This window comes from Besnoitia besnoiti, chromosome V (assembly GCF_002563875.1).
Source record: "Besnoitia besnoiti strain Bb-Ger1 chromosome V, whole genome shotgun sequence".
Taxonomy (NCBI): domain Eukaryota; phylum Apicomplexa; class Conoidasida; order Eucoccidiorida; family Sarcocystidae; genus Besnoitia; species Besnoitia besnoiti.
The window spans coordinates 737,429-762,349 of NC_042360.1; the positions used below are offsets into that span (position 1 = coordinate 737,429).

The 24,921-nt window shown below is 57.8% G+C and overlaps 3 protein-coding genes across 3 annotated transcripts; 2 read left to right on the forward strand and 1 right to left on the reverse strand.

The window, feature by feature from the left end:
- Positions 1-661: 661 nt before the first annotated feature.
- On the forward strand, positions 662-5,722 carry BESB_059280 (putative IWS1 transcription factor; the record flags this gene model as incomplete). Its single annotated transcript, XM_029364342.1, has 9 exons — positions 662-1,204; positions 1,590-1,773; positions 2,464-2,543; positions 3,036-3,237; positions 3,750-3,904; positions 4,320-4,359; positions 4,759-4,820; positions 4,986-5,057; positions 5,636-5,722. 9 exons carry the CDS (start codon positions 662-664, stop codon positions 5,720-5,722), a joined length of 1,425 nt encoding a protein of 474 aa, XP_029219050.1.
- A 3,797-nt stretch (positions 5,723-9,519) lies between these two features.
- Positions 9,520-16,086, forward strand: BESB_059290 (hydrolase, NUDIX family protein; the record flags this gene model as incomplete). Its single annotated transcript, XM_029364343.1, has 2 exons — positions 9,520-11,946; positions 12,499-16,086. The coding sequence occupies 2 exons, from the start codon at positions 9,520-9,522 to the stop codon at positions 16,084-16,086; spliced, it is 6,015 nt and encodes a 2,004-aa protein (XP_029219051.1).
- A 1,710-nt stretch (positions 16,087-17,796) lies between these two features.
- BESB_059300 (WD domain, G-beta repeat-containing protein) lies at positions 17,797-21,212 on the reverse strand (the record flags this gene model as incomplete). Its single annotated transcript, XM_029364344.1, has 5 exons — positions 17,797-18,436; positions 19,053-19,166; positions 19,850-20,111; positions 20,456-20,605; positions 20,960-21,212. 5 exons carry the CDS (start codon positions 21,210-21,212, stop codon positions 17,797-17,799), a joined length of 1,419 nt encoding a protein of 472 aa, XP_029219052.1.
- Between the last annotated feature and the right edge of the window lie 3,709 nt (positions 21,213-24,921).

Here is a 24,921-nt window from a genome sequence, read left to right on the forward strand (position 1 = left end):
TGCGCGCGGCTCTGCGTTTAACCTGCCGCAGCTTCTGTTGCTTCTCCTTCGTCTCCGCGTCTGTCTGTGTCCTCTCTTACGCGACATCACCGGCGCTCTGGAGGTTGAAACCAGTTGTGTCGCAGACGGGCACTATTCGTTTCCTACCAGCGTCTGAAGCTTCCCCTCAGTTTTAGCCAGAGACCCCTTCATGCTGCTGACTTCTTCTCTGCTTGTTCTCACCTCCGAATCTGTTTGAGAGGAGCTTTTCAAATCTGCGTTCGTCTCTGCCGTGCCTCCCAGCTGCCGCGGAGACGCTTTCGCGAGTAAGGCAAGGTCACGTCGAGCAGTGCTTGCGAACGCATAAATCCTATTTTAAGCTTTTTTGTGTCCCTTTCATGCGCTGCCCAGACGCAGGTTTCCTCGTCTGCGCCGTTATCACCTCCGCGCACGGAGGCAGCTCAGCTGTCTGTGCACACTTCTGCTCCCAACTCGCCTAGCCGACGTATTCTGCCATCGCCTCTCGCGGACGTCTGGGGTTGCTTTTTCCGCTGCCTCGTTTTCTCAGCGGACGCGGACTCACTAAAAGCTTTTGTCTCCTGGCGTCTGTCGCGCGTTCTGTCTGCGTTCTCTCCGGTTTTTTCCTTTTGTCCGCCGTTCGGCGCTCTCGGTTGAAGCCATCATGGCAGATCTGTTCGAGGACGACGAGGGCAGCGGTATCCCTGGAGAGGGAGAGGAAAACACAGGTCCTTTCACCGAAGCAGCCTCGGCAGGCGATGAAGCCGCGGGTGACCTCGAGAGGCTGACAGACGAAGAGGACAGCAGGGATGGCGATGACGAGCGCGGCGAGCACGCAGAAGGATCGCATGTGGGGGGGGCAGAGAACGATGGACTGTTTGAGGGAGGCGATCCCCGCGAGTTGTCCAAGGAGGAACGTCGGCGCCTGAAGAAGGAACGGAAAGAGAAGAAACGGAGGAAGAAGGAAAAGAAGGAGAAAAAGAAGAAGCGAAAACGAGAGTTGGAGGGAGACGACGGCGGCGACGGCGGCCATGACGAACAAGGGGGAGAACTCAGTCGCGGCAGATACGACTCTGAGCCGCACAGAGGCGAGCTTAACGATGAAGACGACGAAACGCTAGGTGGATTTATCGAGCGCGACCCCGAGGCAGCAATTCATGAAGCCGAAGAGGAAAGAATCCCCGTTCAAGGAGGCATCAACAGCGATGTAAGGCGACCATCTCGCCCACACTTAGCGGAGTGTGCGTCTCTGCAGGTTTGGTGGTACCGGCTACCGGCGTTCCGTGCTGCAAAGAAAATCCGCCCAACTCTGGATCCATTCTTCACAGCCTTCAGATAAATGAACGCGCATACGTCCATCGATGCCTACTTTCCAGTACTTCTGCTAAGCTCACTCCTCAAACCGGCGCATATGCATGTATGCAAAAGTCTATTCAGGTCTATGTTCTGTGCGTGTAGGGACGGACATACGTCCCCGTCTGTCACGACGATGTCGTGGACTGTTCGCCGTTGTAGCAGTCTGAAGGCCACATCTTTTTCCATGGGTTGCATGCACAGATGCCTGCGCTTTCCTGGTTTTTTCCTCTTTCTAGAACGACAGATCGGATATTGAAGACTACGGCGACCACGACGGCGCTCGGCGGCCTGTGACGGAGTTTGACAAAACACTGGAACGCATGCGGCAGCGGAAGCGACGTAGGCAACCCATGTCTGACCAAGACTGCCAGGCCTACTGCAACACCCTCCTGCAACAGATGTCCGATGCCTCCAGCCAAGGTAAGCCAACGTATCACACGTGTCTGCATGCATATATTAATAGATATATAAAAAAACCTATATATGCTTACACCTGGAGGCATGTAGCGGCACTCACGTTTCTCTAGCTCTGCCAGCCTGAACACACGTGTTGCACCGACAGGGCCGCTGCAGCATGCGTTGATGGTGGGTGCCATCAGCGTGCCTCATAGAGGCGCATATATAGCTATAGCGATGCCAAGAGGAAGCTGTTGTGATCGTCGACCTTCATTCCATCCAAGGGGGCGGGCGCAGCCGTAACGGCACAGCTGACTGGTGGGACTGTATCAGGATTTTTCAAGAGATGCCAGACGTGAACTGTGCACAAGTCTGTACCTATCTATGCTCGGCATTGCGCCCTGCGTGGTCGTCTTCGGTCTACCCACTTCTCTGTGGACTTTGGTTTGACGCCCACGCACACGCATGCAACTGCACACCACATACTAAGCGGGCCGGCTCACGAAGCTGCAGTGTGTGGCAGTGGGAGACACTTTGTTCCCGCGACTGATTAAGGACTGAATCACAGACGCACCACGTATCGGTTCCTATACATGCACACAGGTATGTGAAGTCGGTAGGGTCGCGGCGACGAAGATTCGTGCACTCAGCGCAAAATGTCGGGGGACAAGTGCAGCAGAGGCGTTTCCGCTCTCTTGCTTTTTTCATTTGCAGACGAAAAGGCACTCGAAGAAGGCAAACCCGCGACGGCGAAACTTCAGATGCTGGATCGTGTTTGTACAGAGCTGGTCAAGGTAGGGAACGACCGCGCTAGGACTCCGCGTGCAGTCTGTTTTTCTGTGTTTCGTTCACTTCTCAATCACTTGTCTCGCCATGTGACGTGGCTGCGCAGATGGTGCACTGTCGTCTTGGTGTCTCCTTCGAACACTCGCTTACCTTCGGTCTCAAGAGAAAGCTTTCGTCGCTCCTGCGCTTTTCCTTCTTGGCGATTGTGTCTGTTGGCCTGTGTTGGAGAGCACCGCTGCGTTTTCATCTCGCTTCGTGTCGCCTTTGTTTCCCTGCGTGGGGGTATTGCTTTGGGCGGCGTCCACCGCCGTTGGCTCAGCACGCGAAGGCGAAATATGTGCACGGCGACAAACGTATCCTTCTTTGCCGTGGCTGTCTCGCGCTTGAGTATTCTGTTCTCTTTGCCCCGAGTGCGTCTTGAGTCGCTGCTCGCGCGTCCCCGCGGCCCGGCAGAGAGGCATGTGTCTGCGTCGCGTGTCTCAATCCTGTCGTCTGCGCAGCCGAAGTGGCGCAGCTGGTTTCTGGCTGAGGGCTGCTGCCAGTGCATCGCTACCTGGTTGGCGCCGTTTAAAGACAACACGCTGTCGAACTTCACGCTGCGAAACCGCCTGCTCCACGTCCTCACGAAGCTGCCCATTTCCAGTCAAGAACTCATGAACAACGACCTCGGAAGAGTCCTCGTGCTGCTGTGGCACCACCCAGGCAAGTTTCGGCTTCACAAAAGTCTGTGATGGTGCAGGTGAACGCCCTGTGCCTCAAACTGGTGGGATGCTGAGCCGGGGTGAGACGGATGCCCGACGGCGAGTGGATCCCTCCTACTGCATCTCTGTAAAGTGCGACAGTCGGTTGCGTCTCCGTACATACATATACGAACAAATACATATTTGTGTTACATGCTTATTCATACATATAGAGAGAGACAGATACATACATACGTCTTTTTCAACGTTTCAAAGCTGCGCCGACTAGGGGTGGTGGAGGACGTGTGTTTCGCGTGCCATACGTCTTGCAGAGCTCGTGCGAAACTTGTAAACCTGCGCGCTTCCCCATCTCCTCGAGGGCAGAGCAGTGGGCCCGCGGATGTCGCTGACGAGCCCTTACGCGACTTTACGCCTCTGCATGCGCACCGTTTACAACGTGTTGGCCTGCGGCTAGAGCTTCACCTGCAGTGTAGAAAGATGCCAGAGAGCGATCTCCTGCGTGTGTTTCTCCAGACGAAAGCGACGAAAACCGCGTCATCATTCGCCAGCTGATTCAGCGCTGGACTCGCCCCATGCTGGGGTTGGGCTCCAGTCACCGCGAGTTCCTGCAGGAGCGGGATCGGGCCTTCGAGGCTAATGACGCGGACCTCCAACAGAAACTCATCGCGGTAAGAAGCGCGGCTTCCCATTGTCTTGACGCGAAGGCTTCTCCCTTCCCCGCCTCATAGATTCACATGGTTGCCCTCAGACACGCAGGCTCCCTCCGGTGCTAAAGGTGTCTCGCTTCCGCATAGTTCCCCGAACACAGACATTCTGTATGCGTACGTCTGAGTACGAATGTATGCATGCGAATATATCTAACTATATATGTGAAAGTGGATGTGTGTATGAGTGTGTTTATTATATATATTATCTATCTTATATCTGCATGGCGTGCACCTGTCCGCTGTTTCGCGAGGTCCGCTCACGCGGCGGCTCACGACCAGCTCCGCCACGGTAAAATATTCGTGTGCTTCTAAACGCCATGCATCCTCCGGTCCCTGTGAAGCGTTGAGGCGTTGCTGGTTCGTTTCTTGGCTTCAGGCAGCGAAGGCGCTACAGGCCGTGCGGCCTCCTGCGGACGGTAAACGACAGGCGCTTTATCTGTCTCTACACAAAACTCCCGGCGAAGGCGTGTTATGGTTAAAATTATTTTTTGTACACTGCTGCGCCTTAAACGTTCCAGGGGCGGACGCATGTGGCAGCCTTTCGCTGTTTAGGTTGCGCACGTGGCGAGCTTCTGCGTGTCTGCGCCGCGAACGAGAAGGACAGCTGCTAAAGTCACACATACGCGGGTTTCGGGGGTCTCCGTGCTCTGCCGCGATCATGTAATGAGGGATGGCAGCAATCCAATCCGCAGATGCTTGCTGTCATTCGCAGCGAGACGCGGAGGAGAGCTCAAGAGCGAGGTTTGGCGGGCGCTAGGCTTTGCGCAGTCAGGGGCCCTCACGTGTCTCCGGTGCACGTTCTCTCTTTGATGCAGATCCCGAGGAGAACCGCCGCCGGCATGCTCGCATTCCCGTCAACTCAGGGCACAATTTCATAGTGAGTTGGACACCCGTCGCTGCCGCCGAAGTAGAGGTTTGCAGCCCGCGTTTTCAGCTCGTCAGCGCTGCAACAGGGGGGCTTGGAGCTCGTTTGACGCACAGAGCAGTCTCTGCGTACTGTGTGGCAACTGTTTTTTGTGTGTGTCCCTGCCGCGCGATGCAGATTCAACCCAAGTCGGACGTCAACAGCAGCGAACAGCCGCGGCCCCGAGAATCCGGCGCCTTGCAGACAGCGGTAGGTTTCACTGCGGAAAATCCGTGGAGGAGGCGTGGAGCGCTTGTGGCTTTCTTGCGTTGCGACGTGCGACGGGAAAGGCGACCTCCTGATGCCTCGCCTCCGTCCGCAGCGCTTAGCGAGAAGGCAGCACTGCCGCCTGCCCACAAACGCGTAAAACGCATCTCCTGCCACGCCGGTTCCTCGTATACCAACGCCGAGGGAGAAGTTTGTGTGCGCGCGCCGGTGTCTCTTCGCAGAGCCAGTCTCAGGCGTGTTGCTCGGCGGGTGCCTCAACGTCAAACGCAGCGACGTTGCGCATGGGGACGACCCATAGACATGAGATATCTGCGGGCAGGGCTCCACAGGTGCTCAGTGGTTAAATAAAAAATCTCTGTTTATGAGTCCAAAGCGCAGTCTAGCTTTTCCCTGTGAATCCAATAGGACACATGCGCGTTTCTCTCTCCCTCGAGCTAGCTCGATGTGTGCCGGCGGGTGTGCTAGAGGCTAGCCTGAAGTTCGCTGTGCGGCTACGGCTTTACTAGACCGAAGTCCTCAGTGCGCCCATCGTTCCGCGTTCCTGTTTTGGCGCTGTGCAGAAGTCCCTGTATCGCTTCATGGAGGCGAAAACGGTTCGGAAGCCAACCAAGGCTCAGAAGGTGTCGATCGAAGGTCGCGGTCTGTAGCGTCTGTTATCGGTTTACCCTCGATCCTCTTCGTCCCCTCGACCTGCCTTTCGCTCCTTCCGTGCCCTAGGGCATGCAAGCTGCACGCTGAAAGCGAGCCGTTCATACAGAAGGATATGTATGTTTCGTCTTTTGGGCTGTAACGATGCACCAAGAGGCGCTGTGGCGGGCGGCATCGAGAGTCCCTACGACCTCGAGCTCTTCTACGCCAACCCCAGGCGGCGTGCCTCTATAACGTTTTTCCTTTTCTCTCAACGCGCGCTGAAGACATATCGACAGGTCTTGTCTGCTGCGTTGGTCCACTATTTGGTCGTCTTCTCACCGTTCTGACAGACTGCTGCACACGAGGCGTCGGCTACGTTCTGGTCTTTTTTGCAAGGTCATGCATACTCATATATAGGAGACTGTGTCAAAACCGACAAGTACTAAATATATATATATATATATATATATATATATTCTCTGCTCTGTGCACATGCTGTCAGGCCTTCGCCTCTTTCGTTACTTCTTGGGGTACTGAATGATGGTCAGTAGCGTGCGGCGAAACTGTCCTAGCTGGGGCTTGATGATCTCGATTTATTCGTTGGCAGAGAAGAGCGCAGACCGAACGGCACACCACGCGGTCGTGAAGCAATCGAAACTTTTCGCGAGCGCAATGGGAGGGACGTTTCCTTTGACGCCGATTGGGCATTCTCAGTACAATCATATGGACTACACATGCAGACAGCATGCGTGCAAATATGTATTTACATATATATATATATATTTCTCTAAATACTCTCGGGGGCTGTTGCTTTGTGGAGCATGAACCTAGGTAGCCCTCGTTTAGATCACGAACACCTGTCCTCAATCTCTCGAAAGACATGGGCGCTCAGTTATCAGAAACATGAGATGCGCAGATTGGTGTTTGCTGCTTCTGCCTCCCTCGGACACAACAGCCCCAGTGGAATCTCGATTGCGGAGGGCTCTCGTTCACACCAAACTCCTGAACACGTGTCGCACAGAGATCCGGCAGCAAGGGTTAGTCTTGAAGTTCCTCGCTGAGAAACTCCTTTTTCTTTAAACAGAAGATTTCTCCCTAGAAAACGGAGACCGTACTCGAACCGCAGAGATTTCTAGGATGAGGTATTTCGTTAAGGCTACGCAATTTACCATCCGGCCGAAGCTGTGTTAGGCGCTTTCGAGTGAACTCCATGCGGAGCAGATTTGATTGACTTGCTACACGGTTGCCGCAGCGTTTTCACTTACCGTCCGTTGTTGTCAGCTGACTCGTAAGCCGTTTCGCGCTTGCGCAGTTCGGAGCCCAGCATTGCGCGTTAGGATGAGACCCCCGCGAGGCGCGGCAGCGACGCGGTTTTCGGGGTTCGATTTGGCACCGTGTCGCGGAGCCTCTGCTCTTCTTAGCGATGGACCTCAAACCAGCCTCCCTGCCAGATTTGCCGCGACCACACGCCTGCCTCGAACGCTGCCTCTAACCAAAAGAATCACTGCAGCGTTTGGTCCGGTTTCGCGTGCGGGGAGGACTTGATGCACGTCGCCGAGGCTCCTCTGCTGGGCTTCACGCCACCTCATGTATGACCGTGGTACACACTACTAGGACTCAGTCACGAAAGCGCAGCAGTGGAGGAAAACCCGCATTATCTAGCTCCCGAATTCGTCGAGCCATCAATATACGGCTTGGTAAAGTGAAGGTTTTTCATTCAGAGCGACACTCTGGCATTTGGGCGCAATATGAAAGCGGAGACTGAACAGGGTCACCTGGCTGGGATTCCGGCTGCGAAACTCGATAGAAATCTAAATGAAAGTCACAGTGTTTGCCAGCGCCTTAGCATTCTGCCAATTCGCATTCACACGTCCGCCTACACGCTTTCACGCTGTAGCGGCTGGTCAGCGAGGCACGTTTTGCCCTCTCCTGGTTTTGCCGCCTTGAAACCGTGGGTACCCTTCACGGGTTTTCCAGAGCCAGCCGCCCGAAAGCATCTTTCCGTCAAGCGCTCTGGTGTTTGGGAGTTCTGCACACACTCTCTCAGCGTTGTGCATGTCTTTTTCACCCTCTGGTTGGTCGCGTCAACTCCTCTCCGGCTATCCCGACTCGCCTCCTCGCCGGTGGCTGCCCTACCACTGCTACCTTCTACCGCCGCTTCGTCCACTGTGTCTCACCCTGCGTCGTGCAGAGCTGCGCCCTGATTCCCCGTTCCTTTTTCCCCCTCGTCTGCGTCTTCGCTTTCTGCCATACTTGAAGGAAGCAATAGACTTGCCCGTCCCTTCCCTCAAGAGGAAGGCGGTTTCTACCGTTGTCAATGGGAACCCGCGGAGGTGCTGCTGCGGCCGTCGCTGAACCCCGGCGTGCTGAAACGCCTCTCTTACCGCATGCGTTGAAGTTTTTCGTCCGCCGGGGGCGGCCGTAGACCCGTACGCGAGAGTTAGCTCTTCTCTCTCGCGACACCGCCGCGCCGCGCGTAGTCAGCGGGAGGCTGTCTGTTTTCTGCGTGGTTTTCTGCATGTGGGAATCTGTTCACGCAAGTCGTATTTTCCCCCGCATAACGCCACTGATCCATGAAAGGTCGTCCTGTCTGCTCGCGAAGAGGACAGAGAGCTGGGCGGCGGCGCTACGTCTCATCTTTTTCCGCCAACTTCTGCCAAGCACCTTTTCTACACACTTGTGAATAAAAGCGCGTTTTCCGCCGGGGACTTTCTCTGCTCAGTTATCCCGGCAGCCTTTCAGCCGAGAAAGGCAGAACTGTTGCGGCGGCGTGCTTGCAGCAGGCTGTGTCTCTCACGTCGTTCGCAGAGAATTTTCTCCGCAGTCCATCCCGAACGGTCATCACGGGTGCTCCCAACTTCGCGAAGTTGGCGGCAAGTATGTTTGGAATCTTTTGTCTAAAAGGGAAAACCTGATCGAACGGACAAGGCGGGGCGAGGAAGTTTATGGCGGTTCGCGCGAGAGTCAAGAAGGACGACAGTCTTTTCGCAGGCAGCATCCACCGAAAGTCAAACGCCGCACGGTGGACGGCGTGTAACTCTGTGTCTGTTTGGAGTCTCTGTTTCGGTGCAGAACCGCGAAGAAGGCAAAAGGCTTTTCCTCGTCGAACTCGTCTTCAGTCTGAGCAAAGTGGGAAATTCGTTTCGCGGAACTCTGGGGTCTCAGCCCCGAACCGGTTCCTGCGCACTGTCCCTCTAAGAAGATTTCTCAGCGCTCCGCAGGCAGGAGACGAACTGGAGCGCACCAGAAAACGTCAAGTTGTAGGAGTTCTTTTCCACGTGCCTTCATTTTAGCTGCCACGGCGCGGCTGCCATTCCACGCCATTCACGGCTTTTTTTTTTTCGCGAAGTGGCCTTCTCCATGCGTTGGTTTTTGGCTCTGCGGTAACCCGTGGTGGACGGCCGGAGTATTGCCGGCGTTAATGGCTTGTCGGAAGGGCGCAGTTCTCCGTATGTTTTCATTTGATGTGGGTCCCCCGCCCTTCGCAATCCTTTTTCGTATTTGTTTTCAGTTGCTTTCGTTTGTTGGAGGACAGGGGTGGGCGCGTCTTGTTTTAGCGTTTGTCTTCTGCCCTCGAAGGGCAGCCCGCTTTTTTACGGTTCATATGCCACGTCTGTCCCCTTCACGCTCTAGTTCGACTGCAGAGTCCCGCGCGAGTGGCTCTAGCACGTTCAGACGGTTGTCTGTGTTGAGGATCGGTGTTTCCGGTGGATTCGGGGAGCGTAGGACAGGAGCGCGGGTGTTTTGTGAGGCCCTGAATTAGCCGACGGGAGGCGCTGCATCTCTCTCAATTTTTCAAGGTAGTTCGGGCAGGATGTCGTCGGCAGGTCAGTCCCTGCTGGCTCTCCTGCGGCCGTCGCGGAAAGCGAATGGCACATGCACGGCGGCAACCCAGGAATCGCATGGAGCACGCTTTCCTTTGCCGCCGGGCGACGGAGGCGTGAGTGGAAGGCTCGACGCAAGCGGGAGCTGCTCTTCTGCGACGCTCAGCCTCCTCCCGGGCCTCGCGAGTGCCCAGGGGGCGGAGGGGCACGCTGAGAAGGCGCGTGAGGAGAATCACGCTTGGAAAGAAGGGATGTCTGGAACAGGTTTTCGCGTATCATCAGACTCGTGTACTTCTTCACCCGGGTACGTGTCGGCTTACTACGGTTACGCCGCGAGACGCGCCGAGGAGGCCTTGAGAAGCGCCGCCGCGGCGCAGCCGGGCGTTTGCAGCGCTGGGAAACAGGGTCATCAGGAAGCAGGGAAGACACGTGCGTCGTCTTCGTCATGTCCTTCCACGTCTTGTGCCGCTCTCGCAGGCGGTGATGTCTCTCGTGGGAATGTGTCTATCGCAGGTGTGACATACGTTTCTGCCGAGGTCACCGGGCAGCGGCACGCCTCCAGCCTCTCGCTCTCTTCAGCAAACAGCTCAGTTTCCTCAGGTGTTCGTACAGCTCAGCAGGGCTGGCTCGCGCCGCGGGGATTGGCGGACCCTGCGATTCTTTCATCGCATGTCTCGACTTCGGTGAGCGGCACCACGTTCACATCTACTACGCAAGAAACGTCGCTTCGGCAGCCCGCGTCGTCTGCCCCGACCTACTTCTCACACCGTCCCGCTGTTGAGGTCGCAACGTCTTCGTCTTTCCCTCGCACCGCAGCTTCCGAGGAGCGCACAGACGCCGCTCCAGCGTTTTCCCACACCCCTTCTTCGGTGCCGATCCCGCAGTTTTCGTGCGCCGCGGCCTCCCTCCTCGCGAGGAAGGATGCTTCTTCCGGGCGGTTTGCGGCTGACAGGGCGCTGCCCGCCTCGAGCCGAGGCCCTTTTTCTGCAGCGAACCTCACGCAGTACAGCGCCGCGTCTCCTGCGAGTGACGGCATGGAGCGAAGCAAGGTGCCGCTCGAGCTCGACGAGGCTGCGCCTTCGGCGGGAACGGAAGCATCGCATTCTGCTTCGATTTCAAACACTACGCGGGCGTTGCTCGCCGCCTTGAGCGTATCGAAACCCGCGTTGGCGTCGCGATCCCGGCGCGACGAAACTTCTGTGCTGAACGCGGGCTCGGCGCCGTCGGGGGCGATAGGTTTGCCAGGTCCATCTGCTCCAGCAGATCCTGCCGCTGGAGGAAAAACGAGTTTCCCGTTTGCGGTCTCTGCGCAGACGCCGCAGGTGTCCGCAGCGTCGGTTTGTGAACGCAGCAGGTTCGTCGTCGCCTGCCAGCAAAATGCCGCTGGCTTCCCGGAAGCGTTTCCAGGCGCGCTTCCTGAAAATAAATGGCAGGTGGAACATGGACAGGAAAGGCGGCATCTGTCGGGGGGCGGAGACGCGTCCCGGTGTCTAGACAGCCGCACGAGCGCAGGTGGCGTTCAGGGAGGAATGGAAGTGCCGCTTTCAAATGAAGATCGAGCAAGGGAACACGTGCTTTCTTTCTCAAGTTCAGTTTCGTGTGTGACGAGTCGCGTCACAGCTCGATCTACCCTCTCTCCGCCTCCTCGTCCCGACGCGGCGTCTATCGCGCTGGGTGGTCGCGACGTGTCGCCGCCTTCCACAGTCGCTTCGGGCGCAGTTTCTGGACTGCGTTGGGCTCAGCAGCAGGTTTTTGGTGCGTTTCCTTCTCCCCTTTTGCATGAGGGCTCTGCGAATCGAGGCGGGCGTCGCGAAGACCGCGGCGCCGCGGGGGCGGGCGAGGATGACGGCGAAGAGAAGCGGAGGGACGACAGGAGGGACAAGGAGAAGAAGAAGCGGAAGAAGGATAGGGAAAATGAGGAGAAGAAGGAACGTGAGGCAGCCCCGGGCGGTGATGTCAACGGAAGCAGTACGAGTGTAAATGGCACCGCAGGCCCAGGAGGAGGGGGTAACGAGGCGAGTAACGTGACGTCAGAGAGAGAGAAGGCGGTGAGCATCAAAGAGAAATGCCGCGATCCAGACCTTCTCGACGAAGCGCTGCTCGACTGCTACGGACGATTCATCACGCTGCTTCCGGATGCATTCCTGAGAGATCGCATTCATCTCTACTTCCAAATTCAAGAAGCCTTCTGGTGGTACGACGACATCTGGTGGGAAAAACACGCCGACCGGCTTCCTAAACTGACTTTGAAAGACTTTGGCTGTCTCATCTGCCACGACTGCCCCATTCTCCAACATTACATCCCCCCTGAGAAACACGACAAATTTCTCGCCAACTGGAAACGCTACTGCCGCACCATTCCTCTGCGAGGAGCTATCATCCTCAACGAAGACCTCTCCAAATGCCTCATGGTCACGGTATGCCCTCTCGCTCTTTAGCTTCAGATATCAGTCATATATATATATATATATATATATATATATGTATATGTATCTAGGTATGTGTACCTGTTTTCTCGTGATGGCGTTTTGTGTGCTGGTACTCAGGGAACTGTGCTCTCTTTAATAAGAATCGTCGTGTAATTCTTGCATTGGGTCCGCGAGTCAGGTGTGTGGAAGCGAACTTTGTGTGGCAGGCCCCGTCTTTTTGTTTGAAGCTCGTCGCGCACGCCGCGGGTTTGTTGCATCGTCCTTTTACTCGCTGCGGGGGCTGTGTCATGTGTCATGCACACTGGCTCGTCAGCTCGTTTCCATGTTTCTGTGCGTGCCAGCCTGTCCGGCTTGTTCTCCCCTTCTCGCCGTTAGTGTGGCCTCAAAGTACCAGGAGCCATGTGATATACATAGTATGAAGGACCCGTAGACCGAACCTGGAATAGATAACCCGTGTCGTGGATAATCGTATGTTGACGGCGAAGCGTCACTCAAATTTGCTAAATCTCGACTCTCCACGGAATGCGACTTGTCTCGCAGGGCTGGAAAGGCGGGACGTGGATGTTTCCTCGGGGGAAAGTCGACGAGGGCGAGCAGGACGCGGTGTGTGCGTGCCGGGAGATTTGGGAGGAGATTGGGGTCGATATTTCGCCTTACATCGACGAGGAAGTGTACGTGGAGCACGTTTTGGAAGAGCAGCCCATCAAGTTGTTTATCATTCCGGGCATCAAGGAGACTGTGAACTTCCAGCCGCTTAAGCGGAAGGAGATCGGGCGCATCGGCTGGATCGACACCTGGAGACTGCCCAGTTGGCACCTGTCCCCGCTGACTCCGCCCGGTCCGAACACCGCGCTGAATCTTGAACAACAGAAACATCTGCGAACATGGCAGGTGGAGCCCTTCATTCCGGCGCTGCGGGGATGGGTGGAGCTCCTCAAGCACTCGGGGCGACGGCTGACCGTCTCGCCGTCTGCCTGCGGCTCGCCCGCGGCGACCTCGACCCGCAAGACGTACGGCGAGAGCCCTGAGGCCTCCTCCGCAGCGCTCCAGAAGCTTAGGGCCTCTTCGCCCTCGGCGTGCATCGCCGGCTGCTTCTACCAAGTCGCGCCCGACGTGCCGCGCCACGTGATTGAGCATCTACAGGACGCGGCGCGGGCCTTCCCGTGTGCGGCCGTCTCCTCCTCTGCAGGCCTTCTTGCCAAGCCCGTCGGCGTTTCTCGCGCGTCGCCTTCGCCGCAGAAAGCGCCGTTCGTCGTCGGCGGACTGCAATACTGCGACGCGTTCCAGGCGGCGACGCACGTCTCTCGTCCGCCGCAGAGACAGATCGGCACGCTACCCTGGTCGGGCTCCGCGACGACCGCAGCCGGCGCGGGCGGCGGGAAGGCCCGTCAGCAACCGCAGCAGAGCCGCGCTGGAGTAGGTCAGGCCCCTTTGGGCGTCTCCACGCCGCCCATCGCGTGGGGCGCGGCGCCGTATGGACCCGAAGACGTGGGGTCTCAGACTGAACAAGAAGGCAATTTCGATTACGGATGCCAGGTCGGGGGTTCGTCGGGCTTCTCGGGCTACAGTCTCCCTGTCGCGGGGCGCGGGCGCGGGCACCTGATGATGGGGATGCGACTGAGAGAAGTCGGGATCCGCAGCTTCGACGACCAAGATGTCGAGCGCCGCCGCGCGCTCCAGCAGCGGACCTGCGGCTTCTCGCCCTCGAACGCGTTTGCTTCAGGCAACGAGGACTGTTGGCCGTCCTCTTCGAAGCCCACCAAGAATGCGCTAAGACAGGGCGAGAGCCTCTCGGGAGAGCCCGGGATCGCGGGGGCGGGCTCGGGGTCCCAAAAGGGCCACCAGGCGTCTCCCAGCAGTGGGAATAAGAAGGCGGGTGGTGCTTCGGGGGGTGGCGAGTCTCGAGACGCACCCAGCGGGGGACCGGCGTCTTCTCTGCACCTTGCGACGCCATCTAGGAAGCAAGTCACGTCTCTCGACGATATGGGCGTCACGTACCACATGAACGGCGCCTACAAGGAGGGGGGCGACAAGGCGGGCGGGGCATCCGCGAAGAAAACTCGCGCCTGGGGAAAGGACAAATGCAACAACTCGACTTTTGGAGGCGGGCACGGCGGCGGCTGGAGCGTCGAGGAGATGTTCCGTTTCAACGAAGAAAACTTTGGGGTGGTGTCAACGTACGACATCGAATCGTATACAGTCCCTCTCCCAAAGAAGCGAGTCTCGCCTCAGACCGCCGCAGCCGCTTCTGCCGCGACGGGGCAGTCTCCGTCTTCAGACACCCCTTCGAAGGCGAAGCCGGCCCTGCGCGAAATCGGGGTTGCGGGCGCGGCAGCCCGCGGCGGGCGTTCCAAGGAAGCCTGCAGCGGTGCCGAGTGTTCGGCGATTGCGGCCGTCGGCAGAGAATCGGCGGAGACAAGAACGGGCGGCCGGGCGAAAGAGGAAGAGACAGCCGCGGTGAGGGAGCCGCACATCGACGCAGGCGACCCCACCCGTGCCTGCCGCGCTGAGGAGCTCCAGAGCGACCGCCACTCGCAGGCCTCCGCCGCCCTCCTGGGGCTGCTCAAGGCAGGCGGCGCGAATCGCGCTGTGACTCCCCGCCGAGCAGCCAACGATGGCAAGGGCAAGGCAGACCGCGCAGGGCGAGGGAAGCCTGCCGCAGGCGCCGAGGGTGCAGCGCCCGTGGGCGCGAGTGAGGCGACGAGGGTGTCTCCTTCAGCCGGCCGAGAAGACGGGGCCGGCAGGGACGCAGGGGCGGTCGTGGTGAAGGGGCCCTTTGTTTTCGATGCGTTCCTGCAGAAAGTGAAGGAGGAGCAGCAGAAGCGCGCGGGTGTCGCGGCGGAGGACTCGCCTGGGCTCGTCCGAGGGATTGTAGGTTCACGGGGTGTCAAACTTTCGGATCAAACGGCAGAGGGGAATGAGTGGGAAGCTGGTCAGGAGGAGACCCCTGTCGACGGCGACAGCGGCACTGCGGGGTCGCTGCCTAAGACCCCGTGGTCCGTCACGCCTCCTCAGTATGTCGCGGAGAAGCGGCGGCGCCAGCAGGAGGCGGGAAAGGCCATCGACTCTCTGCCTTCCGCGCCGTACATCCACTCGATCGATCCCACATGTTACATGAGTGAGGGGCCCGCTCTGGGCCGGCTGGCCCGGACGGCCAACCCCGAGAGACCCCTTCTGTCACCGGAGGGCGCGGTCCACGGCGGGGAACTCAAGGGCGGCGCCAGAGGCAGAGAGGAACGGGAGGAAGGGCTGAGTGAACTCGCGACCCCGGCTAGCGGGCTGGATGACGCAGACGACGCGCCCCAGCGCAGGGTTCTCCCCGGTGGTCCTGGGTCGGGGGGGGGGCCGAGTGCCCCAGTCTTCGATACGGCGCCGGAGACAGGCGTCGAATTGAAGGAAGGCGAGGGTCGTCGTCCGCGGGGGAAAGGCGCCGCGTCGAAACAGGGAGTGTCTGGGCAGTCTCATCAAGGCCGACCCCGCGAGCGGGCGGACGAGAGAGACGAGCGGGGGCAGGCGCCCCAGAAGGGAGGGGGCGGCGCGGGGCGGCGCGGGACAGGAAAGGACGCCGATACGAAACCGCGACCCGAATCGCCGCAGCAAGAGGCAGACGGGGCGGAGTCGAGCGCGAAGCGCGAGAAGAAGTTGCGCCGGGGAGGCCAGTCGAAGCGCGCGGGCGGGTCGCGGTCGCAGGACGCCGGCGCCGCGCGGGAGGCAGACAGTGAGAAGACGAAGGGTGTTGAAGACAGTGATTCGCAGGAGGAACCTGCATCGACTCAGGGCCACTCCATTCTGGGGAACCTCAAGCGCCTCGGCCGAGACGCGCCTGCGGGCATGGGCGGCGGGGGGCAGGCCCCTGCGAACCGAAAGGGACGAATCGCGCAGACATCCAACGGCAAGCCGAAAAAGTCTGAAGAGCCCGCCTTGGGAGTCAACGAAAACGTAAGTCTGCATCGCATTTTGGAGCACCTCGACCTGAATGCCAGTTCGGATCGCCCAGGCGCTGCATGCCGTGCAGGGGTGTGGGAATCTCTCGGGACGGCGGGTGCCCGGCTCACGAGGCGAGCGCGCAGGCATTCTGCACACGCACGCGTAGGCGCTCAGTGTGTCGCTGCCGAATTCCTAGGTTAGAGGGAGGCTGTCATGTGCGCCGAGTCGCGGGCGTGTGCGACAGCGCAGGTGGCGGGACGTTGTGCCGCTGTGCGAGGTGGCTGTGAGTCTCAGCGAGGCGCCACGTCAGAGTCTGAAGCATCGCCCCATCGTGTCAAGCCCCCCCCCCTTTCTGCGCATGTTGCCCTGCAGGCCATGGTAGAGGTGTTTTCGATGTGGATGAAGCAAGGCCAGGGATCGTCTTCCACGTGAGAGGAGGGAGGAGCTGCGAGGAACGCTGTGTCCCCGTACATCTCGCTCAAAAAACGACCTCCGAAAAATACGTGGTGGAAAACTCTCCGTCGCAGAAGACGAAAAACGCAGCGCGTGGGTTTCCACACAGAGACTTCGGCGCAACGCTACAGTCAGGAGCCCACCAGGGGCGGCGGCCAGGTCGTACGGTCGTACGTTTAGGAAGGCGAAAACGGGACGCTGAAGAAACGGACGTTCTCCTGTGCTGTGCGCGACGTGTAGCGGCTGCGAGTGCATGATGTTTGATTTCCGTATGCATACATGCATATGCTTCTACGGGGTGCACCAAGGATGTCGAGGAGCGAGTGCGGAGAGTAGAAGCTAGAGAAATGAAGAGACTGGCTAGGGGAGGAACGAGAAAGTCTGCGGACGGGGCGTCATCAGCTTCTGCAGTGAAGGAAGCTTCCACAGCAGATGGGGACGCCGCATGTCTGTGCTTGGCTTACGCTTTTATGCGGAGGAGCGCGTGGGCACGAGAGAAGCAGGCGTCTGCATGGTGATGTTGCATAAACCATGGAAGCAGCAATTGTGAAAGCTCCGTTGCTGGGTTGTGTCGGGGATGCAGCTTGGCTGCGAGGGAACGGGGCTGCGGCGCAGGCAGCGTGGATACATCTAAATGAAATGGAGTTGTGTTCCCGTGGCGTGCGCGTCAGTGGAGTAACTCCTTGTATTTCTCATGTCTGCGGTGGCTCTTGGCTGTGTGTGGTGATAAGGGAGAAGACAGCACAGTACTGGAGAAGTGATAGAGCAAGATGGAAGTACAACTGAAGGATTTCAGTCGCGTCGGCCAGTGTCACACGTGTTTGTGCACTGCCTGGTTTGCGTGGAGACGCAGGACTGCTCCGGGGGAATGCTCAACTCAGGAACGGGGCGGAGGAACGACTGCTGCGTATGCAGAGGAACCTTTGACGCAGCAAATACGGTAGCGTTCATGCGACAAGTGAATTCAGTGCGAGGATTTACCAGAATGACGGCAGGACGCCAGCTGCGTAGCTGTAAATCACGCCTACAGACGACTAGGGAGGTGATTAGTTTATCGGGTGCGCGCGTATTGAAGACAGAGTTCTAGGTTTCTGTAAGCAGTACTGGCAGCTCTGCACTACTCCCTCGCATTGCGGGGGTTGCGCGACCCTGTGTTGGCTTCGCTTAGATAGCACAAAGGCAGCGAACGGATGCGCCTACCCAACTGTGTTTTCTAGCTTCTGTGTTCGCGGCGAAATGCCCTCTGGCATCATGTGCGCCATGCGGCTTTAAAATTAGCGCTTGCTCGGCGAGCACGAGTCCAGGGTTGGAGGAGGCTCTTTTTCTACAGTCTCCCGTTGCCTCTAGAAATTGACTGCGGAGTGCTAGAAGCTGCAGACGCAGTCGGCTTAAGCGCGTAGGATTACACACCGAGTAAGTAGGTAGCCGCAGCGGTTCCACTCTGCATTATGTTCACTCCTAACTGCACATGGCTGAAGGGTTCAGCGTTTTTGCCAGAGCTTTATTCGGCCATCCGAAGCTCCGGTAACGAGGCAGCCTTGCTCTTCCTCGATAAGGAGACAGAGCAGCGCCACATTTTCCCTGTTTTTTCCGCGAAGCGCCTTGCTCCTCGGCGTCTTCTTCGTCACCGTGTATCTGTTGGCGAATGACCATCCACTCCGCCGCCGCTTCGGGGCACTCGACGCCCGCGAGCGCGGCCTGCTGGAGGTCCCACCCTACGAGAGCCCCGTCTTCACTTCCGCTCAAAACGCACATGCGATAATCCGGCATGCGGCCGTCGTCGCGCGGCGTGAGCCCTAGGCATGCGTCAAGGTCGTCCCAGTCGCTGTCGGCCCCCAGGGGCACGCCAGGTCTACCCAGCCTGGAGGACGCGCCGACATGACGGCCGCCACCCGCGTCCGTTCTCTGCTCGTGCGCGCCCCCGCTGTGCGCAGCCGACATATCCAACAGCGTGAACAGCGCCTCCAGGCGGTACTGTTCGCGATGCGTATGCCCGCTCAACCCCAACACAATCTCACCCGTCGTCCGCTCCTGCAGGCGAAGCAGGCCGTCGCTGCACGACAGCAGAAGGCTCTGGCCGTCGCGGGACAGGCAAAAGCTGCACAAGGCGAAAACACAAGAACACATACGCAGTTTGCGAGGCGAAGCCGCGACACCGCACACAGGTGCGACCCAGGCGACAGCCGTGAGCGCCCGCCACGCGTGCAAACGCGGAGTCGTTCTCTCGCCCGTGGTGAGGCAACCAGCGGCCCCAAAGACCGCCGCGTGCGGACGCGTCCAACCTCACACGCGACCTCCAGTATGGCGTCTCCGCTTTGTGAAGCAACGGCAAACAGACATGCGCCTTTTCCGTGGCTAGCAAGATGCGCAACCCGCTTCAGCCGACAGGTGGTGTGTGGGGGCAAGCGGATCTCGGGGCAGTGGAACGATGCTCTCTCTGTTCTATTGATGCGTGACGCTCCTGGGGTCGATATTTCCTCAAACAGTATCATCTCCCACCGGATCTGAAGGGGATTACTTTTAGCACCGCATAAACGCTGAACGTACCATTCAGGCACGATGCGAAGCGGATTCCAAGCCGGTCAACTGTGCGCCGCCGACGCACCCAGCACGAGAGTCTATGGAAGCACAAGAGCGCTCAGGTCCAGCGAGATTAGACAACTAAAATATGAGCCAGCAGTCCAGCTTGTAGGGCCGTCTGAAGAGGAGCGTACCTCGTGATCGGTTGGAAGACCTCGTCCGTGTAGAGCCGCCCCTGGCGAATGTCGTATTCGTACACACATCCGTCGGCGCTGCACGCCAGCAAACTGTCTCCTGTGCTGAGCAGCCTGTAAAGAAGGACAGGAGACAGCAACCCGCCGCCAGTTCACGGCCTGCGTGCCTCGTGCACAACAACGTCGCCAAACACAAAACGACAGTCTGCCGGGGCCTTCATCCTCACCGCCGGGGAAGGCCAGCGCGTCGCGCCGTCGCCATTCGCCTGGCAGAAACGCCCGCACGGCGACGCGGAGCCTTTCGCGTGTGGCGCAGGCTCTCGAGGGACATCCAGGGAGATTTCGCCGTCGCTGACACGGCGAGGCAACTGGCGAGCATCCCATCAGAAGCAAAATGTGCACAATTGACTGCTTGTCCCGCGGTTTCCACTGCGCGTGAGCACTAGCATTTTGGCAGAATGCAGATGCATGCAGTCGCTCCCCTCAACGGGCACACCATCCCAGGAGACTGAATCGGATGCGCTTCCTATAACGGCGGTCCTTTTGCAGCATTTTGCGGGTCTCCGTGTCCCTTGGGCTTGCTGCGACGCTAGCTACACATACCGATGATTTTCATCGCACATCCCGAGGCCTCGATTATGGGCAAGCTGGCGCTTTGTAGGCGCGTGTCCGCCTCCACAGCGTTCAAAACGCGAACGCGAGAGTACACTGAGAGGCTTCGAGGCGGATTCTACCCCGCGCAATTCTTCTCCTGTCTGTCGGCCCTGAGCACCAGCTGTTCTATTCACTCGACTTACCCCGTCACTGAGTCTTTGGCATCGTGCATCTCCTGGACGCACGCGTGCCGGTTGTTCATGCGAATGTCGTAGACGCGGATGACGCGATCATCGCCCGCGAGAACCACGACATGAGAGAAAAACGACGCCGCCGGCTGAGTCGCTGCACGGCTGGTCTGCGTGGGCAGCCCCGAGCCCGCAGCACTCGCCGCGGCCGCTGTTCCCCCCGAGGTGCGCGAGGCGGTCGCTCGTTGACGCCGTCTAGCAAAAGACAAGAGCGGAGCTGCCCTGGAGGCAAAGGGGCGAACAACGCCGCGCAAGAGGCGTGCGTCCTCGAGGCTTGCGTCTCAGGGCTGAGGGCGGAGGGCTGCGGCAGTCTCCTTTTTTGAAAAAAAAATTCTTGTACAGTACTGGAATCCAACCAGTACATATGTGCTTGTAAAGCGTATACCCTACCACTAAGCTAACCGCCCAAATACGTATGTAAGGAAAACGCGAGCGAGGCGCGAGGGACAAGTCTCTCGAGCTCAGTCGAGGTGGCCTTCGACCATGAGTCACAGGCATACTCGCCACTCTCTCGTGACTCAGAGACACGCGCCGCGCGCGGTGGAGCTGAGTGAGACTTACCTCGATGTCTAGGCAGCGTCTTGGTCACCTGCTGGGACTCGACGTCCCACAGAAACGCCCGGCCGTCTGAGCCAGTGGACAGGAAAGACCTGTTTCCGAAGCCACTGCTGACGCACGTCACCACGCAGTCGTGGCCGCCCGTGGGACCCGCTGCAGACAGCAAGCGCGCTGCGCAAGAGAAGCCGATCAGACTCACCGCAGACAGAAGGAAAACCAAAAACAGCCGCAAGAGAAGCTTAACGAGCAAGCCTGTCTTTCAGCCCAAGCAAGTAAAGCCTGAACATAGCCAGGTGCACTCGAGGAGGCATGGTTGCTGCGACGAGGGGCGTCGGGGGGCAGTGGGCGCGGTTCAGTGGAGTAGTTTGTTACAGCTGTCGATGTATGGGGATTTGTGGCGAATCTCCGTGCAACAAACGATGTTTTCGAGGAAAAGAGAGGTTGATCATCTTCACTGCTAAGAGGAAAAACTGTTGATGCCTGGTGTCACGCCCACGCTCTGCGTACCTCTGAAGGTCGCTACATGGCATCCAGTGTGCGGATTGGAGAGGGAAACAGTTTTGTCGGATGAGGCCGCAAGGAGGTAGTTGTTGTCGCGCGAAAAGCAGAGGAAGTTCACAGCCGCGTCATGAGGTCTGATTGTGCCGCGGTGCTGAAAGGGAAAATGCAGCTTCTTTTTACTCGGATAGGACGACCTCTCTGGCCTCACGGGACCTTTTCCCTCCTCTTGGTCAGGTAATGAAGCAAAAAACTCAGGCATATCTTCCAGGAAAGGAGGAGGGAATCAGAACGATTCCTACAACGGACGTTTAAAGAAGGGGTGAAAGTTCACATTCGAAAGAAAAGTGATGTACCAAGGCAGGGGGTCAACACACGGGATTCCTAGTGGCAAGACACTCTCTGCACCCCTGTGTATCTGTGACGGAGACATGAACTTTTCCTCACTAAAGGCCCCAAAGCTTCGCAACCTCGAAAAACCGGAAGATGCCTGAGTAAACGGAAAGTTGTTTGAGAACGTGAAGGCCCCATGCTTCAAGAACTACTTCGCCTAATGCCGCAGAGTATCGTGTGGAACCTCGCATGCAGCGATTTCAACTTTGAGGCTGTACAACTCGAAAAGGGAGACTGAAAATGCTGCCACTAAACAGCAACCACGACTCCTCCGAGGAAACACAGAACGGTAAGCGAAGTTCACTATACTACGAAAACAATGTCTAAAATCTTCACTATGACCCGAGCGTCTGTGCAATTTGTGCATGCATGCGCACAAGCGGTCGTCCCAGTGACGAGTTCGCCCCGACAAGCGTGAAATTTCAGGCTTAAATGGTGAACTTCGGATCTCGTATCTCGCTTTGGAACTCTTATCTCGCTCCCTCTGTTCACAGGTGTCCGTAGTAGAGAAAATGTTATGTACGTGCGGGCTACCGTGGGAGTCAAAGTGGATGTGGAGTCAGGTTGAGTCGTCTAGTTATCATGCAAGACGCAGAGCCCTTGAGGCAGCTGTTCGTGCCGCTGTCTTCCAGGGCGGTAGTCACTTGAAGGTCGAGTACAAGCAGTCTTTCCTTCTAATCACAAACTCATGAGTAGTCAGTGCGGCATCCAGTGACACTCCAAAAGCAGAGAAATCTTCTGTGAAGGGCATAGTTTCGCAGACCGGTCACTCGCTATAAAAGAGACTGGAGCTATGTGCGTCACAGACTGTTGCGGCTCATGAAAGCGGCCGTTTCTGTGTGGTTCATTGCCTAATAGTTTGGAAAGTGTGGTGACCAATATGCTGACGCGAGCCGCATCTACAGAGTGTTATGGGGGGCTTGCGAATGCAAGCGCATGCAGGCGTGCGTACGCGGTACAACAGTATAGCCGTGGTGCAGATTTGGATCATCAGTTCCGTACGTGGTTGATCCCCCTCTGCCGTCATCCTCTTTCATCCCGGTCGATGCTCCACGGCAAAAAGCGAGGGCTCTGCAGGAGCGGTGTTAATGAGGACAACTCGAGTCTGAGGCTACCAGAACGGTCGATCTACCTTTTGTGATGTGCCATTTGAATGGAAGGTGACACGGTCGGCCTCCGCAGTTCGCTGAAGGCGCCAATCGGAGTAGCCCTGCAGCATGCCTCTAGCAACTAGGCAGATTGAAGGCAGAATGCAGACAGTAGACGGATGCATCTCTCCACTCTATTCTAGTATGTGATCCTTGAAACGCCCGTTTGTAGGGAGCTGAGGGACACAAGCGTGAATTTTTATTGCAGCCGTTCTACACGATGCATGAGCTGGGATATAAACTCGGTGGGCCGTGCACGCCCCCAAGGAAACGAGGTGGAGGAACGTGCTATCGAAACTGTCCATACTCGGGGAACATGACGTGCACCATGAAAGAGCAGGATAAATGGGAGACACGATGGCGGCACTGTCCCCGTACTGCATTGCCGCTTCTCCCATCGTTTTCGACTGCTGTTCGAAATCTGCTCCAACGCAAAAACCAACGTTTGTATACATGCTGTACGAATATCATGACATTCACTTTGGTAGTCGCCTTCTTAATGTCCTCGTCCTCCCCCGGCAACGCTACCGTGAAAGACTGTCGAACTAATGCAAACCTGCCACTCGAAGAGCTGATGGGTGATGATACCGTGGCGGATGCTCCCGTAGCTGGCATTGCTTCGCTCCCCACCTCGAGAACAGTCCCTTGGCACCTCGTTCACCACAATTAGTGGAGTCACTGCCGTCCCACCGGCGCCGCCCCACATCAGTCCGGTGCATTAGACTGCGGTGAGAAAGATTCGAGTATTCCACGTCGTCATGAAGGCTGTGTTAGGTAATTGCCAAAATCGCTGCATGGGCGGGAGGGCACCGGAGCTCTACCTGCCATAAACCACGCGTGCCTGACTGATCGGGCTTCACTTCAAAAGTAGACACGGAACTCGTAGGCAAGAACTAGTTGGAAGCATTCGCTTTGGGGCTCACTGAAACCTATTTGCCGCGCACGTATTGACCTGTGTTTCCTGCAGCTTTCTGGGTCGCCGCCGTGGCGCCTTCGAATTGAACAGGAATAAAGCGAGAGAAGGACCGCACGCTGCGTCTCATTTTTGTGTGGGTATGTGCCGATGCGCCGGGCTGCCTGCAAAAAGACGGACTGGGCTGCCAGTGCATTGCCAATGGATGGCACCCGGTAGGTAAGACGCAATTTTCAGTGTCGTTCCTTCCTGACGATCCGCGGTGTCTGGCAGCCTAACGACGACCCGACCTGCCAGCAGTCGGCTTAACTCCCGAACGTGCGACACGGAGGGTCGACTATCAGCGTCGCATCGCGGTGGCTTGCATGACCAGTAGTGGAGGTTGCCGGTTAAACCACCACCGACTGTCCCGTCACTGGCCGGCTCCTCCTAGTTGCGGCGACCACCAGCAGCTGATCCGAAACAAACGGTCAGACACAGCCGTGCCACTTTCATGTCAGCTTGGGTAACCAGTTACGTGAGGCGTACTTGACGATTGTGCTACATTTAGGGATCCTTTATCCGGGTTGTCGCTATTTCTGGGTTGAGCATTCTGAAGATAGTTTTTTTTTCTAGAAGGGTCTACTCGAGAGTTCTGTCGAGCATTCTCGAAAAATATCTTCGGCAAGTAGAAGCCGATGCTGCGCCCTGACTGTGGCCAGGCGGACGCAGCGACCCGCCTAACACTCACAGACACGAGCGGGATGGCCGGTGTGCTTGAGGCTGCTAGATTGGAATATCGTTTGATGCGACGTGTACAGATTGATGGAGATAATGTCATTCTGTGTTGTCTCAGGATTGTAATGCCTTGACAGGATTATAATGGTTGTACTCGGTGCGCCTTGACACTAACAGCAGGTCTCATTTCGGCGTCGTGCCCGACAAACGTTTAGACGCCCGCGGTCCGCGTTTTGGCGCCCTACCGGCTTCGAATGCGTATTGGGTCTATCAACTGCCGCATTGACACATTTCTGTCGCCGCGTGCTGTGTGTGTTTTCGAAGGAACAGAGTGCTTGGGCGCTTCCTCGGGGCAAAGCGCTTCGATCACGTTTTAGCGCTTGTCTCAGGAGGTGGTCCTTTTTTTAATGGCACCTATGTTTCGTTCCCCCCCTCTCCTCTCCGTACCAGGCTCGCCTCTATACCCACAGCGGGCCCGTGTAGCCACGGCGCGTCGGCTGAACGGGCGGTCGATTGCTTCCCTAACGTTTCCAGGTCTTATTTTCCGTCCCTTGTTACCTGGATGCTAACCGCTCTTTCACCGGGAAGCGCTGGGCATGGACGAGAACAAAAGGCATAACCGTGTTCGCCTCTTGGCTTCGTCATCCGTATGTAGGGGTATACGCCGGGAGATGTGCATCTCGCCCGCAAGTGGCTAGGCGGCAGCGAGGCGGGGGAGCCCCTGCAACTTGTAGCAGAGTAACGACAGCAGTACGCCAAGGACGGACGCTTCGAAGTCAGATTAGGGCCGGCTGAAGCAC